This window comes from Lepisosteus platostomus, chromosome 3, assembly GCF_059453375.1.
Source record: "Lepisosteus platostomus isolate fLepPlt1 chromosome 3, fLepPlt1.hap1, whole genome shotgun sequence".
Lineage (NCBI taxonomy): Eukaryota > Metazoa > Chordata > Actinopteri > Semionotiformes > Lepisosteidae > Lepisosteus > Lepisosteus platostomus.
In genome coordinates, this window is record NC_142613.1 from 61,737,005 (window position 1) to 61,753,300 (window position 16,296).

Below are 16,296 nucleotides of genomic sequence, written 5' to 3' on the forward strand. Positions count from 1 at the left end.
AATTTTCCCTGTTTCTTTCTGCCTGGCTCTGCATTCTGGTCCACTAACATAATTCCTGTACAACTGCTAGCCTAGCTTTGCACTGAAACCTGTGCTCCTCAAGTCTTCATTACGCCCTCTGTCCCTTGCCATTCCTTTGGCCCTCAGTTTGAAAGTGACCTGTCCCTGTTTTGGTTCAGCAGTACTGAGCTGTCAAGTCGACTGCAACAAAGTGCTCACCGCCTCTTCAGGATTTTTTACGTCCCCATGCTACCCCAGCGAGTACCCCAAAAGTCAGGCCTGCAAGTGGACTCTGCAGGCACCAGCAGGATTCATCGTGCAGATCACATTCCGTGATTTCGAGCTCGAAGAAGCTCTGGGGTGCATCTATGATCGTGTCATTGTGAGCAATGGGAAGAGCGAAGTCACGTTCTGTGGCATTACAGCCAATGGCTTGAGCTTCAACTCCACCGGGAACGTAATGAACGTATCTTTTAACTCTGACTTTAGTGTACAAAAGAAAGGCTTCAATATCACTTACAGGCAAGGTATGTTGAGAAACGGGCACATTTTATTTTATTTTGTTTTGTTTTGTTTTTGTTATTGTTGATCTTTTGGGATCTGTTTCTATATTATTCTTTTACTTTTATGTATTACTTTAAATAATTTGTGTACATGGCTTTTTATTATTGTTTGTTAATTATTTATAATTTATAAATCATAAAAAACATATTTAATAATGTTTTTATTCATTATTCATCTCTTGTGTTTGTTTGCAATGCCCCTAATGTTTCTCTTGTGTATTGAAAACTGAAGATAAAACACACTAGTTCAATGATAGAAGTGGTTTCTTACTATATTTAAATGTAGGAAAGCACCTGTTTTATTCCCTTTCAGTGAATAGGACTTACTGTAGCATTCACAAGCATATGATCAGTAGGATGACATAAGCTTATTATATGTTCATGTATATATTGTACAATGAATCCAATATTCATTAACTAGTTAAATTGACTATAGTCTTTAATATGCATATATATATTATAATTAATATTTTGATTTCCCTTCACTCCTCACTTCTGTATTTTTTGACAATTGTATTGTTACATCAACCTATAATAGCCTGCTCTACTGCCATGACATGTTGACCTGGAAGTGATATTTTATATACAGTACAGTAAAAACAGGAGAAAGGTTCAAATGCTATCTTCCATTCACAAAAAAATGGAGATCTTACAGATTTGAATAAAACTGACTTCTAAACAATTACTTAAAATATTGGAAGAGTCCTTAAGCAATAGAGTGGAATTATCAGGACTTTTCCTAGTCGGCCTCAATGAAAGTTCAGTTTCATAGAAACCAGAATTTGCTGGCCAACTATCACATATCTTTATTTTAAATATCAGCGCCCTCCTAATCCTTGAAAATAATTTATTTAAAACAGGGCTAATATCAACAAAGAAAGATCATAACAGTGGAAGTACAGGATTCCAACTACAAATAATGTGTCAGGAAATTTGCTCAAGCTATACTTTCACAATAATTCAAAGTCTGGAGAAAGATTTTACAGAAAAAGTCCTCAGCCAATACATTGGAAATAACTCCAGTATAGTGCCAGTATAGTTCAAATACTGTTAAACAGTAAATCTAGCCAAGAAATCTGGTTTGAACTGTGCTTGCTCTACATAATTATGAGAATTATCACAAAATTTTGAGCTGTAAGTTTGTTTAGGATTGTCAGAACAACTGATAGGGAAATTAATTAAATATTGTTTTTTAAAGAATAGCAATTATTTCAAGCAATTATTGAAGTGTATGCATTGTAGACATACAGTACTGTTTCTAAAAGAAACTAGTTAACTCTTGGGTGTCAAGAACAAAAAGTTGTCATAAAATTGAAGGGAATATTTTGTGTTTTGTAAGTCTTCAAAGGAAAACATTACCTCTGTAGCCTACCCAAGACGTAGAAGTGCGATAGTTTTGAATGAGAGTTATTGTAATTTCCATGGGAGTTTGAATAATTTACAGCTTCTTTGAAACATGATTCCCTTTCTACACACACTGATGCTTTTGACATCAGTCCTCATTGTTCTTGACCTTCAGCTCGGTTGATAATGTTCAGGCGGGTAGAAAGACAACATAAGATGTGAATGGACCACATGGTGTCCTCTTATTTGCTACCTTTCTTATGTTCTCATATCTTGTATGAGTGTGAAGTCAAATTTCGAAAGATAACCTTACAGTACAGTCACAGTTAGGGCTATTGTAACCAGTTGCACATCGATAGTCACGTACCACTGTTAAGACAAACACTGAAATCATATTAACACCATGAAATTGATCTATGGCTCCGGCTCCCCAGAGATCCTGTGTCAAATAAAGCAGTTAGAAAATAAGTGGATAGACAGATGAACGGATATTTGGATGGAGAGACATTTTGGACAGGTGGCGTTAAAATGTGACAAATAATTTTGGCCACACTTTTTGTATTCAAAGTATTGTTTATTCATTTGCACTACAGGCAACCTTTAAATGCTCAGTATTTACGTCCAAATCTAACAACCATCAACCTCTACCACCCAAGCACCAAACTGTCTAGCGACTAGTTACAATGTCTAGTGACATTTTCTTTGATGGCAGTGCTGCTTCATATGCGCTGGCGGCTGTGGCAGGAATTAAAGCTTCTGTTAGGAGCTGGCAATTATCCTGGCAGACAATCTGTAGACAAGCAGAGTAAGAGACGATTTTGGATTTTAAATCTTGCAAACAGGACTACAAAGCAGAGGTGCTTTTATCAGAAGGTGACTTATTTGAAATGACATGACTGTACCCTGATTTTTACCTGCAACTCTTTTCTAATCCATGACAAGAGAGGGGAGGTGGGGGGGATAAAGCTGTTAATGGTAGGACATGCAATATTGTGGGGAGAAAATGAGGCAAATAGAAACTGTTAACACAGAGGTAATCTAACACCAGAAGTTGCAGAGAAACAGGAAGCAGAATAATGATTATAAAGGCGAGCTTTTGCTGCATTTTCTAAACCACGTTCTTAAAAACTAGTTTATACCAGTTTTCAAATCATTATTGATATATTTAGGAAATGTATTGCAGTAGTTTAAACAATAAGACATTCTGTGTTATTATTACATAAAGTTATTATATCAACTGTATTAAATGGTCTGTATTAGCTGAATGTTAAAAGAATATTATGGATTACTTAAAAATGTAAATGGAATGTAAAAAAAGACCTGTAACATATCCAAAATGAGCAATGTACAGTACATGGAAACTAGCAAAGCAGTCGATAACTGCTTGTTATAGGTAAGTACCCTCAGCTCAGAATGGCAATTACTAAAGAGTCAGGACAGTGTGAGTGACAGATATCAGTGTAACAGGTCCAGTATGTCAGTGCTGACTGGTGTATTGCAAATTGCTGTACTAAATGATGTTCAGACTAAACTGGCATCTTGGATTACAGAAATACTGTATTTCTCATAAATGAAACTGTTGCTCAGTGAATAATACTTTATATAAAACCAACCTCTGTTATCATTGCTTTGCTCTCTGAGCATTTATGCATCTAAAATGTACAATGTCTTCCTAAAGTATATCTGTTTTTTTCTCTTTCTTTAACAGTTGCTGTGTCACTGAGGAATCAGAAAGTATCACTTAAACAAAATAAAGCATATATTGAAAGCGCACCTCAAGTGACCATACCTGTTCTTCGCCAGTTCACTACTTGCTTTGAGGCAGCAAAATCTGGCAGAGTCAACAAAGACTGGATGGTTTACTCCTACATGGACTCTTCTTCTAATGACATTCTTACTTTCGTAATATCAGGCACCTACACTGCTTTGACTGTCCTGAACCAGACATGCATGTTAACAAACATATTGAGTGAGAGTGATTTCACATTACAGATGACCCTCTTTTGTCTTACATGGGATAGTACAACAGGGAACACTGCAGTGTATACTGGAGGGAATTATAAAACCTCTCTTTGTGGAAATACCAAAGGGAAGATACCACAAAGCAATGGGATGTTTGTTCTCGGATCCAAAAATGGGAATATGGATGCCTTTTCTGGAGACATTTACAACTTCAGACTGTGGGATTCTGCAAAGAGCAAACAGCAACTTTCTTCCCTCACCTGTGATGTAAAGGGAAGCATTCTTGATTGGGAAAATGAGTTCTGGGTTATCCCTGCATCCTACATAAAAACAGACAGCACATTGAGTTGTAGTAAGTATACCCTTATAATATAACAAATATAAGAAGCAGTTGAATCCTCTAACTGTTATTCTATGTTTAGAAAATGTATATGTCACAGATTTTATCAAGTACCTTTTTTGCACTTTGATAGGAGATTATAAGGTTAATGATTGTACAGTCTGGTGTTATAAATAATATACAGTATATGGTAATTATGTGTATACAGTTTAATCATACTCAATTTAATATTCAGGCCATTTTCTGACATCCAGTACAGTTATTATACAGTAATTCGAATTTGTTTTCTTATAGAAATGGATATTGCATGCTTTAGGCAGGTTAGACGTATATAACGTGCTTTCATGTGCCTAAATATTTTTTCTTAGGCTTTTTCGTTAGAAAGTTTGGTTTAGAAATTGGGGTTTAAAATCATGTTTTATGCCCGTTAAGACATTAATGTTGAATTTCATGGTGAGTCTCTTTTCTTTTTATACCATTTTCACTTCAGGTTATTAACAGAAGAATCTTATTTATAGAAAATAAATCTCATTTAAGAATTCAACTCTGAATCAGGCTTTATATACCCAGAATAATGCATTTGTAAAATTATCTTCTTCTTTTCTTTTCTTTTTTCTTTTCATGACCATTCTAGCAAAAGACATAACTCATACCTGTACATACAATAGGTTTTCTTAATGCCGAAACTGTGATCCAAACCCTTGTATTAATATCAACCCTAACTCCTGTCCTAACAGTAATCATAGCTATAAACCAAAAATACATGCAATTTGCTAAATGTGATAAATACTTTGTTATGTTATAAGGAACAATAGTCTTCGGCATTGCATGTTGTTAGAACAACTAACAGTATATACCTTCTTCTAAGGTATTATGCAGGCTGCAAAAATGTAATAACATTCATATATAATAATGCTACTGCATAAAACCTAATTCAAAGGAAGTGTGACAAAATACTTTGATATGAATCACATTTGTTGCTTTGCTGCCTGTTAATATTTTTAAGTTATTGCAGTTGCAGAATAAGCTAATCTAAGCAATTGCTGGTACAGCAGCATGCAGATGAGCTTTTTGACAAGCAGTAGCGTATGGATGGATCTCACAATGGTTTCAGCGTTTTGCTGTTTTTAAACAAAATGGCAAGTGAACTGTTAATGTTAAATTTAAAAATAAATTCTGATAACTTATGAATATGCTTACACAAAGTCTGGCAATTTATGATAATAGTAATACATCATAAACACAAATGTACAGTCTGGAACACTTAACAAAAAAAATTACAAACAGCAAATGAGAAGTAAACAAGGAGTATTTAATTCACAAATGCTTATCAATATATTTATAGATATATAGCAATTTCCAATGATGAAAAGTAGGCATACATGTATATGTGTTCAAAATTTATTCTCTTATTGGATTTTGGATCAGTGCATATTTATGACCCTGTGAATTGAAGTAGGGAAAAATTCCTGATTTTCCACGTGAATTGAATCACATTGTAATTGAGGTCCTAGTAAATGAAAATCAATGGCATCAAATATGTATATAAATAGAGATAATAATGTATTAGTGATAAAATTAGGTATCATTAGCAAGTCAATCTAATGCTACAATGAATTATGTTTTCCAGATGATAAATGCTTTTATGAATGACCCTGTAAATACTATCATGTTAAGCACCAATAGTATCATAAAGGAGACATCGTGGTTTATGAATATTGATTGAAAACTGTAAAACATAAGATGAGCTGGTTGTAATGGGTCTTTCTCTGTATTCAGAGAAGCTATTGTGGTGCTTCAGATATTCTTTCTACTGCCGCTGATGCTCCAGTCATCCACAGAGCCTGAACTTTCACACCAATATTCTTCATGGACACATTTACTGTATACATTACTTAGCTCAAGATCTTATTCTGACAGGCTAAAAAAACTGATTAGTCTTGAACAGATAAAACTACAAGGGGTCCTGATTCAAATTCCAAAACCCTGAAAAGAACTGACAAAGTCCCAGTGGAGCTTTTCAGAATCAACAGGTAAACACAAACCACAGGTCTCAAATGGAAAATGAGGGGAAGCGTGTTTTAAAATTTAAAAAACAGGAGGCACATTATGACTGAAACTTGGGGCCCCTTTACACATAAATGGTTATTTGAGTCTGTAACAAGCTACTGAGTCGTGTTGTTGAAGCAAGTACCATGGCTTCTTTCATGAAACAGCTGATGGAGATCTTTATTCATGACGAATTAAAATTAACCACTATTAACCAGATGAAATATATGGACCAAATGGCCACATCCTGTCACTGATAATTTTATGAGCTATTTTACATCAAACCTCTGAACACTAGCCTCTACAATCCAAAATAGTGGGATACATACAATGAGATACTTTTCAGCTTGGTAATATAAACCTTGACAATTGTACAAAAATTGTATTTGATGGAATATTTGCAAATGCAAATCTCAGCAGAGTGTGAGGCAAAGGCTAATTAAAAATGTCAGAGTTGTACATCTTGAAGACAGAGTGCATTGGGTTAATCTTCTCACTTCTTAAAGACTTTGGAAACAAACAAAACACTTTTAGTCAATGTCGTCTTGTTCTCCTTTAGTAGCAACAGATGTCTTAGTTAGAATGGAGCTCTGACTGATTATTTTATAGTACCCGAATAAACAGAGCTATGCCTGTATTTTATTGGACCGTGTCTTCTAGAGTATAAACATGAAGTGAAACCAAGAGACCCAGTCATCACTGCACTCAGTAACAATAATTTTAACAAGCAAAGCAGATGCATGCAATCCTTATTAAATTATGACAAATCATAACTTAATGAGTGTAAATACTTACACCCTGGATTTTCTGTGGAAAGCATACATAGTGAACATCTATTAGTTTTTATTATCGTTTTATTTCTGTCTGCTGTCTAGTGCAAACAGTGAAATGAGCCTTGAAAAAGAGGTCTTCAATTTACTGATTTTGTTGCAGCAACATTTTGTTGCTGGAAAAGCAGTTTTAATGGATATAATACTGAAAAGAGTGTTTCGAGTAAGAACACTGTGTGTGACAGCTCTGAATGTAATGGTTTTGGAGTGGGAGCTTTAGAATTCTCTCTACAGGAAGATATTGAAAGACAGATTAAATTCTGCCAGCACTGTGCTCACTAGAGTTTGTAACTCTGTGGTTACAGGGTAAATGAACTACAGAACTGGACATTTCTTTTACTTATTCAAAACCTCCTTGAAAAAGGTTCAGACCTTAATGTTAGGGAAATATTATTTCATCTATAGAGGTCCCGAAACATTAGATGTCAAGGCACATACTGTACTGATTGTCAACTTATCCGAACTAACAAGCATTTTAATTTGTGGTGTGCAGGGTCATGTAGTAGAAGCTGGAGTAACATTTGCTTTCCATCATAGTTGTGGATATGGATATTATTCAGAGTCTTTCTTCAGCTTGTCTGTTATGTTGAACATTTTTCAAGTGTTTATCTTGGAAGTATGCACAGCATTTGGGTGTGGATAGTGTAGCGTTATAGAATCTGCCATTAATAACCTTCTTAAGTTACCCTGGCAAATCTAAACATTATAATGCCTGAATATAACTATTTTTCATTATGTTTTTCAAATATTTTATGCTAATTGTGTTTGATATCACTTAGATATTGTGATATCTAATATGGCATGACCATATTTTTTTATTTTAACTTAATTGTGCACAGAGCTGTTTCGATATTAACGTTTTTTGTGGCTATCTCTTTAATAACCATGGCTGCTACTACCTGCAGTTTTAATTAAGTGACCTGTATAATGATCCAACTAATTGTTAATCTTCTTTTTACAGTCTGTTACCCAAGTTGCTCACACTTAACAACAGCTACCCCATCTCGTGGTGAGTTGCTTCTAACAAAGTGCTTGCTTAGAGGAAGTGCTTGCATGTTAATTGCTTGTAAAACGGATAATATGACAGTGTAAACTAGTGTTTTGCATGTCCTTAATTTTCTACAGCATGAATAACAGTGTGTTTAATTTGATAACTCATTGAAATCAATGAGACAGGTTGACCTGTACCAACTGTCTGTTGGATAAATTGAGGCTGGAATCATTGGAGAATTTGCTTTGCTGGTAACATAAAATCAGAAACTATCAGACACAATTATGATATATTTCAGACTGAGTTCTTTGTCATACTGGAGCTTTCTGCTCCTTGAATAGCTCAGGCCTGTTCAGCAGGCAGTTATATTTTGATAGATACCGTATGTTTATGAGCAGTACATACACATACTGTAACTTGGTGCATTAAAAGCATGTTTGTGGTCATTTTCATTTTTGCACTCAGGCTTTTGATGCACAATTTGTCATCCTGTAATGACTGCTGAAACCAAAATCTCTCACAGACAGTAATTAAAAACTTCCTTTTCATTGACCTGCATAGAAAGACATATTGACATGAAGTCTAAAGTGCCAAAGGATCAGCCTAGATCAAACCATGCAGATACTAACCTTACCACTAATAACCCATCATCTGAAGGATTGGCATGGGATGTGAAAACACCCAGTATACTGCCAACTTGCACCGATCCACCCCCAGAAGACATCAACAGCCCCCTTATAAACCGCGTTGGGTTAGCTTCAAACCAAACGGAAATTAACCCTGGTTTGTCTTTGTGTTTCCATGAGCTCCATCTTTTTCCAGGAAGACCCACTGTTTTCGCAGAAAGGTGGGGTGTAATACGTAAATCAGTCAAACTTTTGGCCAAATACAATATATTGTGTTATTTTTCCAGAAAAATCCTGAGAAAGTGGTTTCCTTGTGGTTTACAACCTTTAGAAAACATTTAAACCTACAGTTAACAGGTGACACTGCATCAGAATTAAATTGTTTAAGCATGTTAATGTTAGGCTAATGTAATAAAGCAGTGATTTGTATTGCCACTTTTATTTGTTTAATGTCTATATACTCCTGATTAAAATTTCTCAAATATCGCTGAAGGGCAAATAATAATATTATTTCTCAGCTCTCAGCTAGATACTGCACCTTCCACTAACACATTTTAAGACTATCTGGATTGGGTACAGGGGATGTATCTTTTTACCCTGTCATGGTTAAAAGGAGGAGGCTTCCATTAGAGGAAGATTATAAATGTCTCCCAGCCTCATCATCCTATCCTTTATCAAACGAGTCGAGATATAGGTGGGTAGCTGAATCAGCGTGCATAGGCTGCAAAGGAACAAGTAATAGGTTTATTCCATGCTGAAAAGACAAGAAAGAAAACACAACTCAGGTGTGAGGCTCACATTACAGTATACTTGATCACTTTTTCAAGTGAAATTGATGTTTTCATGTGAAGAAATTAGGCGGAAATTTCCTTATTACTCTTGAAAATCACAGATAGAAGAAATTTTACCCCATCCATTGGACTGACCCCTAATTAAGTCATAAGCATCAGTTTTTACAGATTTTCTCCTAAGTATTGTATTCATGCACGACTGTATTGTCACTTCACGTGACTATAACATAATACTGCATCCTTAAATCAGAGGATGTGTGCAAGCCTCCCTCATAAAATCATTACAAAAACAGAAGCAGGCACAAGGAAGTCATTTTACATTGTATGATTAAGTGATGTAAAATCACTTCCTGAAAAGGAAAACTATAATATAATACTGCCACAACCATGCGTGACAGTAGGGATTGTCTAGACTGAGTGATATACTATGTTGGGTTTGCTTCTGATATAACACTTTGTATTTAGTCACAAAAAGTCTAATTGTGTGAACACAATACCTTTTTACTACATGTTTGCGGTAACACTCAGGTGCAAGAGTCCTTTGTGCAGTGACCAAGTATTGTTGGACCATAGACCATTCTTCCATGTCAACCGATGAACTCTAACTCTTTCAAAGTTGTTGTTGGCTTCACAGTGGCATCACAAACAAGTTTTCTCCTTGCCTGGCTTCTCAGTCCGGAGGGTCTGTTCGATCTTGGCAGTCTTTCACTTCTTACTGATCGACTTCACCATGCTCAAAAAGATATTAATGGTCTTTGAAATGTTTTAATATCCTTCTCCTGATTTGTGCCTTTATACAGCTTTACTTACAGTACATACAATCTTTGCTTAAAATTCCTTATGTGACTAAGGGACCTAATAGAGATGGTTTTAATTTACTGTAACAATTACTTTACAGTAAGTACTTTGATGACTGTTCAGTTGGGATTCAATCAAACATACTGTAATAATTTACAGTTTCAGAAATGGATTTTACATGTACTATACAGTACAATATACAGTTTGTTGATATAACACCAAACATGCATAACAATCAACAAACATAATAAGAATATTTTTGTGAATCAGTCTGCTGTGATACAAAAGGCTGATCATTCACGCAGGGATTACAAAGATCAGAGTTAATAACTTCAGAGTTAAAATCTAAAAACGACTTGTCTAACAATGTAATGTGTTATGGTTTTATCAGTCTCAGATAATTATTCATCCTCCTTCAACTGAACTGGCAATCTGACTTTCCAACCATGTGACTACATGCAGTCTGAATGAGAACTACAGTAACTTTTCTCCAAGATGCCAGGTTGAGAGAGTGTTTTAATAAAGTACAGAATTCTGCCCAGGATATTCTTTCTGCAATAGAATAAACCTTGTAATTGTAAACCCATTGTTATTTTCGCCTAATCAACGAAATAAGACAGTTGTACTCTTTTTAATCGCCATCCTGAATATCCAATTATATTCAGAACCAAGATATAGCAGGGATGAACTGAGTTCTTTCCTCCTGTCTTCCCTGTGGCCTGACCCCAAGAAGACAAACTGTACACAGACTCCTTTTAAAGACTGAATTTGAGCTTTAGGGCAGAGACAGGACAGGGACAGTGTGTTAACCAATGAAAAGTACGTTTAGTGCTATTTTTTAAGGTACAACACCACAGGTCGTGATTAGTTTAGGCTAATTAAATTGAATACATTGAGGCTAGGGTAACAAAGGGGGAGACTTTGGGGGAGTTTAGACAGAGCTGTCCCAACAAAAGTATTTCTGCAATTTTCCAGGTTATATAGTATCCTGCCTTGCGCTCGTTGCTTGCCGGAATAGGCTCTTGCTCCTCGGCGACCCTGTATTGCATTAAGTGGATGGATAAATCTTTCTATTGCAACCATTTAAGCTAAGAAAACATAGATTAAGCAAGCTGAAATGTATGATTTGAATATGTTTGTGCAGAATTTAGAAACAGTGAGTTTGTAGTGTACTTTTGAGTGGTGTACTATACTTAATACCAATACAGAACTCAAGGTCCTTGTAATAAAATGATTGATGGATGTGTTCACCATGTTTGTTTTAGTTTAACCTACAGTGTGCTATACTACTGTTTATTACAAGAACGATAAGTATTTTGTGTTTGGTTTGTCTTTCAGGTACATCTATAGTTTCTCCTAGTGCTGCACCAACAGCTAGTTGTACCTCATCTGGTCTTGGCTGTCCAGGTAGGAAGAATTTAACCTTCATTTTTATTTGCCTGATGGAATGTATTTGAAAGATTGATCGTTAAAATACAGTATCTGTAATTCAGCTTTAAACTATTAAATACAAACAATATTATTCCAGTATTATTATTCTAAGGGAAACTGACGCAAATAGAATTGATCGAATGAAGAAACAACCAGAGAAGTACCATACTTAGTTCCTGATGAGAATTTGAAAATAATGGAGTTTGCATGTTCTGTTATTGGCATGCGATTTGGTGACGAGCATGTTCATTTGAGGAATACTGTAGGACAAGGTTCAGTGTTGTGACTGAAAAATATGGTTCCAGAGAAGAACAGGGTAAATCTCATCAACATGAGAGAATAGATTAAAGGCATGAGAAATCAGTTTGCTAGCATTTACCCCTCATTTTTAATGCATCTTTCTAAAATTACTTTCCTTTATGCAAAATTTGTCCCCTCCATATTTTTGCATTGCATCATAAATAAAATAACATTCTGCTTCAGGGTGGATCAGCATTTTCTTTCAAAGAATAGCCATAAACACTCTAACTGCTTTGAAATAATATTTGGATTACATCAGAGTGGGGGAATGTTTATAAAAACATGTATACTGTATGTTCTCTTTTGTGAGCTAATTTGTTTGCCAAACCAGTTATAATACAAAGTGGTCACAGCTTGATTTTAAACTGGAGGAATCAAGTAATAAAAAAGAAGTCACAGAACAAGATGTGATGAGGCATATCAGGTATATTAGGTTGAATTAATGTTGTATTTTATGTGGAAAATTAAATATTTTTGTCAAGTCAATAATCCATATGCAAGCTAAGAGAATATACTGTATGTATTCACTTACAATTTAACATAAGCTTTGTTTAATTGCATAATACAGACTTTCACAACAGCATAGTGACTATTCTGTGTGGAACATAATGTACTGATGAATGTATATAATGAATCTCAGGAAGAACTAACTACTTCAGGTACTATTATTATTTCTAGAGAACAGAAAGAGTATGAATTAAATCCAGAGTTGGAAAGTACAGTATTACCATTACTGTACAGTAGGCTTTCCTTTGACCATGCACTCAGTGGGGAAATCAAACAATTAGCCTTTGCATGTATAGCTCAGTTTCATTTACCAAAACTTTGATACATCAAAATCATTCAGGTATGAAGACTACTCATTATTTTTTGTGCCATTCATGGCATTTTACAGAATACAATATATGTATTGATGTCATAGACTACTTAGATAACATGGAAAAACAGACATTACTTTTTTGACAACTGAAACAAAACAACAATTTAAAACAAACGTTTTTCAAAAGAAATATGTCTCAAGCAATAGATGTGATGTCACACTGTATTTCTTTAATGAGACCTATGAAGAAGGGACAGTTATTTGAGCTGCATTGTTCCACAGTTTTATATCTAAAAGTAACCTACATTTTTGTTTAGGTGTTTTTATTTAATGTCTGGTTGATGCGTGAGTCTTTTCATTGGAATTTCTGGGTACAGTGCTATCTCTTACTGTACCTTTTAAAAGACACAACTAAATCACAAAAGAAAAATATAAAATGGAAGATCAACTTGGTAGCCATTTAGGATTTATTGGCCTTTCAAATATCTGTATTCAGATATTTATACTATAACATCTAATTAAAGGCTATTTGCAAATATAATACGACCTAAAATATACATCATCTTGAATAAATGATGTGTTATAATGTATACTGTATAGATTTTTATTTGTTCATTTTTAAATTTCTTGAATTAAAAGAAAAATACAAAAATGTTTATTTTTCACAAAATTAAGCAAACATGTGGTCTTTGAAATCATGCTCACCAACACGTGCATGCTGAGCTTGTTGATCCAGATGTCCTGATTTTGAGCCTTGTTCATGTCACGTGGTGATGGTGACCAGGATTCCCCATGTAGTGCTCCTGTGATAGGAAAAGGATTAGTCCGGGACTCTCTGAGCTCCTAGAGACATAGCCATTCCTGGAGTGCTTGCAGACTCCCATTGACATCCATAAAGGACCTGCCTCTTTACCACTTGACACTGAGCTGGTTTTACACTGCTGCAGAGCTGTTACTGGGTGAAAGGTTGAATATCTCAATGTGTGGGTTGATGGAGTCCGCCTTTCCTCATTCCCACACATGGGCCTACTGTAGCTGTCACTGCTGTGACATAAAGACACAATAGCTAAGTCCAAACTGAGTGTGTGTGCTGTATAACAATAAATACTCATCAAGTCCTAATAAAATTGTCTCGGCAAACTTGACCTTAAAGTATTTATTTGAAAAGTTTAAGTGAAGTATTTTTTTCACTGTCTAGAGTGGTGTACCTTGAAATAATAATGTTGAATTAATTAATAATATACAAAACAATGCATGTCTTATTTTCAAGTAGTTTTTCCCTTTTTTCTTGAAAAGCTCAAATTCCTTGCATTTATATAGCACTTTTCAGCCCAAAGGATCTCAAAATGCTTAACATATACTGTAGATGGAGATTCACAATATTAACAACTGAAGTGCAGCAACATCTGGATGACAAACTTATCTGCATAATAATAACTGAAGTAGTCCAAAAACATGACATAATGTTGAAAATTAATGGATTTGGATTTTTTACACCTAGCTGAAAAATTAGAATTCGTTTCCTGGTTTTATTAGAAAAGAGAGAATAAGTAAAGAATTAAAAGGCTAATACAATAATATGTCTTCAGAATATTCTACTTTTATTGTGATATACAGTAGCTTGAAAATACATTAAATCAATATTTCAGCTTTTCACCACTACTTTTTAAGTGTGATCCATGTCGATCCAAGTCTAATACTTTCACTCAACTGGTAAGTGTCCTTAATAGCGCTTTGTGTTTCTGAGTATTTGTTCCATGTATTCTTTCAACATGTTTCATCACACATCCATTTAATTCATATTTAACCTTTTTCCATCCCTTCATCCAGCCACTTTAACTCCTACTACAACATCCTTTGTCAGCACTAACATGACTGATACTAATCCAGCATCACACGGTAAGAAAGACTTTTAATTGTTCAAGGTGTTCACTGTTATTATGTTGTTTGAAAACTGTGACTTGGTGTGAGGAGGGAGGGAAAAGGGGTTATTTTTAATTAAAAACTCTTGTCTGCTTTTCTTTTGTTATATAACCCGATGTGGAAATTTTGGAATGCCACCTCACTGACGTAACTGAGAAATAGGGTTGCCATCCAGGCCCATTATTTTGCAGCACTTAGTTAAACTTAAATGTTAACCACAATTTAATAAAAAATCTTTAGCTTTGTGAAATGTGCCAATTTCTGCACCATATTTTGCATACCTGTTATACTGATTTTCAGGACTGGATGTTAGAATTGCTAGTGATAATCTAATAGTCTTCACTTGCTGATTGTGGTGTGTCTGTACACATGATTTATATATTATTAATAAATGACAGACAGTTGTGACTTGAAAACACCAGAAAGCAAATGACAAAATAAGCAAACATTCTGATTGATCTTTTCATATTAAAGAATAATATAAAGTTATTTCCTTCAGGTATTTATGTAACAATATATTGTTTTGTGTTGGTGTCAGACTTGCTTTATGGACCTATTGCTTTCTGTCGTGGAGCTAATTAAAAACTGTGTGACAGTATTATGGAATAAGAGTATTAAGTAACAGTCCTACTTTTATTAGAGTATGTAGAGCTGTAGACCACATGAGAGATCCCACAGCACATACCGTATAAAGCCTGTTTTCAACCAGTAAATTTCATTTACTGCTGGGAAACTATGGAACAAGGGTGGAACTTGGATTACTTTTCTCTGTTTAGTTGATCTAAGTCACTGTGAATGAGGTAAATTATTCCCTTCCCAGCAATGACAATCTGAATGACCAAAGCAGTGCTCCACTTTAGGTCCTAAATAAAGTCAGCAACTTAGCAATCTTGGCTGAGCTCAATCATGATTATTATTTTGAGTCTTTTTAGAATGTGAGTTAAACAATATAAAACATCAGTGCCCATTGCTCCAGTATGGGGGGCTCTCTCAATATTTAATTAATATTTAATTATCAGCAAGGAGCAATATGTTGTTTACTTTTAAATGATGATCCAAAAGGGAATAAATATGTCCAAAAACACTTAAGGTTTATATCACCTCACTTCACTTTATTCAATTCAGTGAATAAACTAAACAAAATCAAAGTAATACTGTATGTTATGAAATTTCCTAAAGAGACCACAGTCAGAACTTCTCTCATCCACCAAATGCATTTATGTGTTAATGCACTTTTTTTCAAGCAATAAACCTTTTTATTATTAGTGAAACTCTTAGACATGATCATATCTTGAATTAAGCAAGACACCTCAATAAAAATTTAAAAATCGCTGTTGTGTGCACTAGTTCTGATCCAGCTCCTTTTAGTTAGCTGTTCTTTTTGATAGTATTCTGCAATGATTCCTCCTGTCTACAACCAGACATTTGCAGTCATTAACATACAAGCAAAGCTATCTGGTATGGATAAATGTATATATTAAAATAAGCACTTATTTTAACTTAAACCTCTATGATTGTTCCATTATTA

At 34.7% G+C, this 16,296-nt stretch overlaps 1 protein-coding gene across 7 annotated transcripts in view; it reads left to right on the top strand.

Annotated features, from left to right (window-relative positions):
• The window catches only part of adgrg6 (adhesion G protein-coupled receptor G6), a 78,398-nt gene that overhangs the window by 22,664 nt on the left and 39,438 nt on the right, over nt 1-16,296 (top strand). For 2 of the 7 annotated variants that reach the window (XM_088626304.1, XM_088626299.1), the window contains exons 3-7: nt 180-527; nt 3,616-4,221; nt 8,050-8,097; nt 11,633-11,701; nt 14,676-14,744. In XM_088626304.1, the coding sequence (XP_088482430.1) occupies nt 180-527; nt 3,616-4,221; nt 8,050-8,097; nt 11,633-11,701; nt 14,676-14,744 (1,140 nt within the window). The remainder of the gene's footprint in view (nt 1-179; nt 528-3,615; nt 4,222-8,049; nt 8,098-11,632; nt 11,702-14,675; nt 14,745-16,296) is intronic. The other 5 variants (XM_088626300.1, XM_088626302.1, XM_088626301.1 and 2 more) reach the window with 5 other exon arrangements.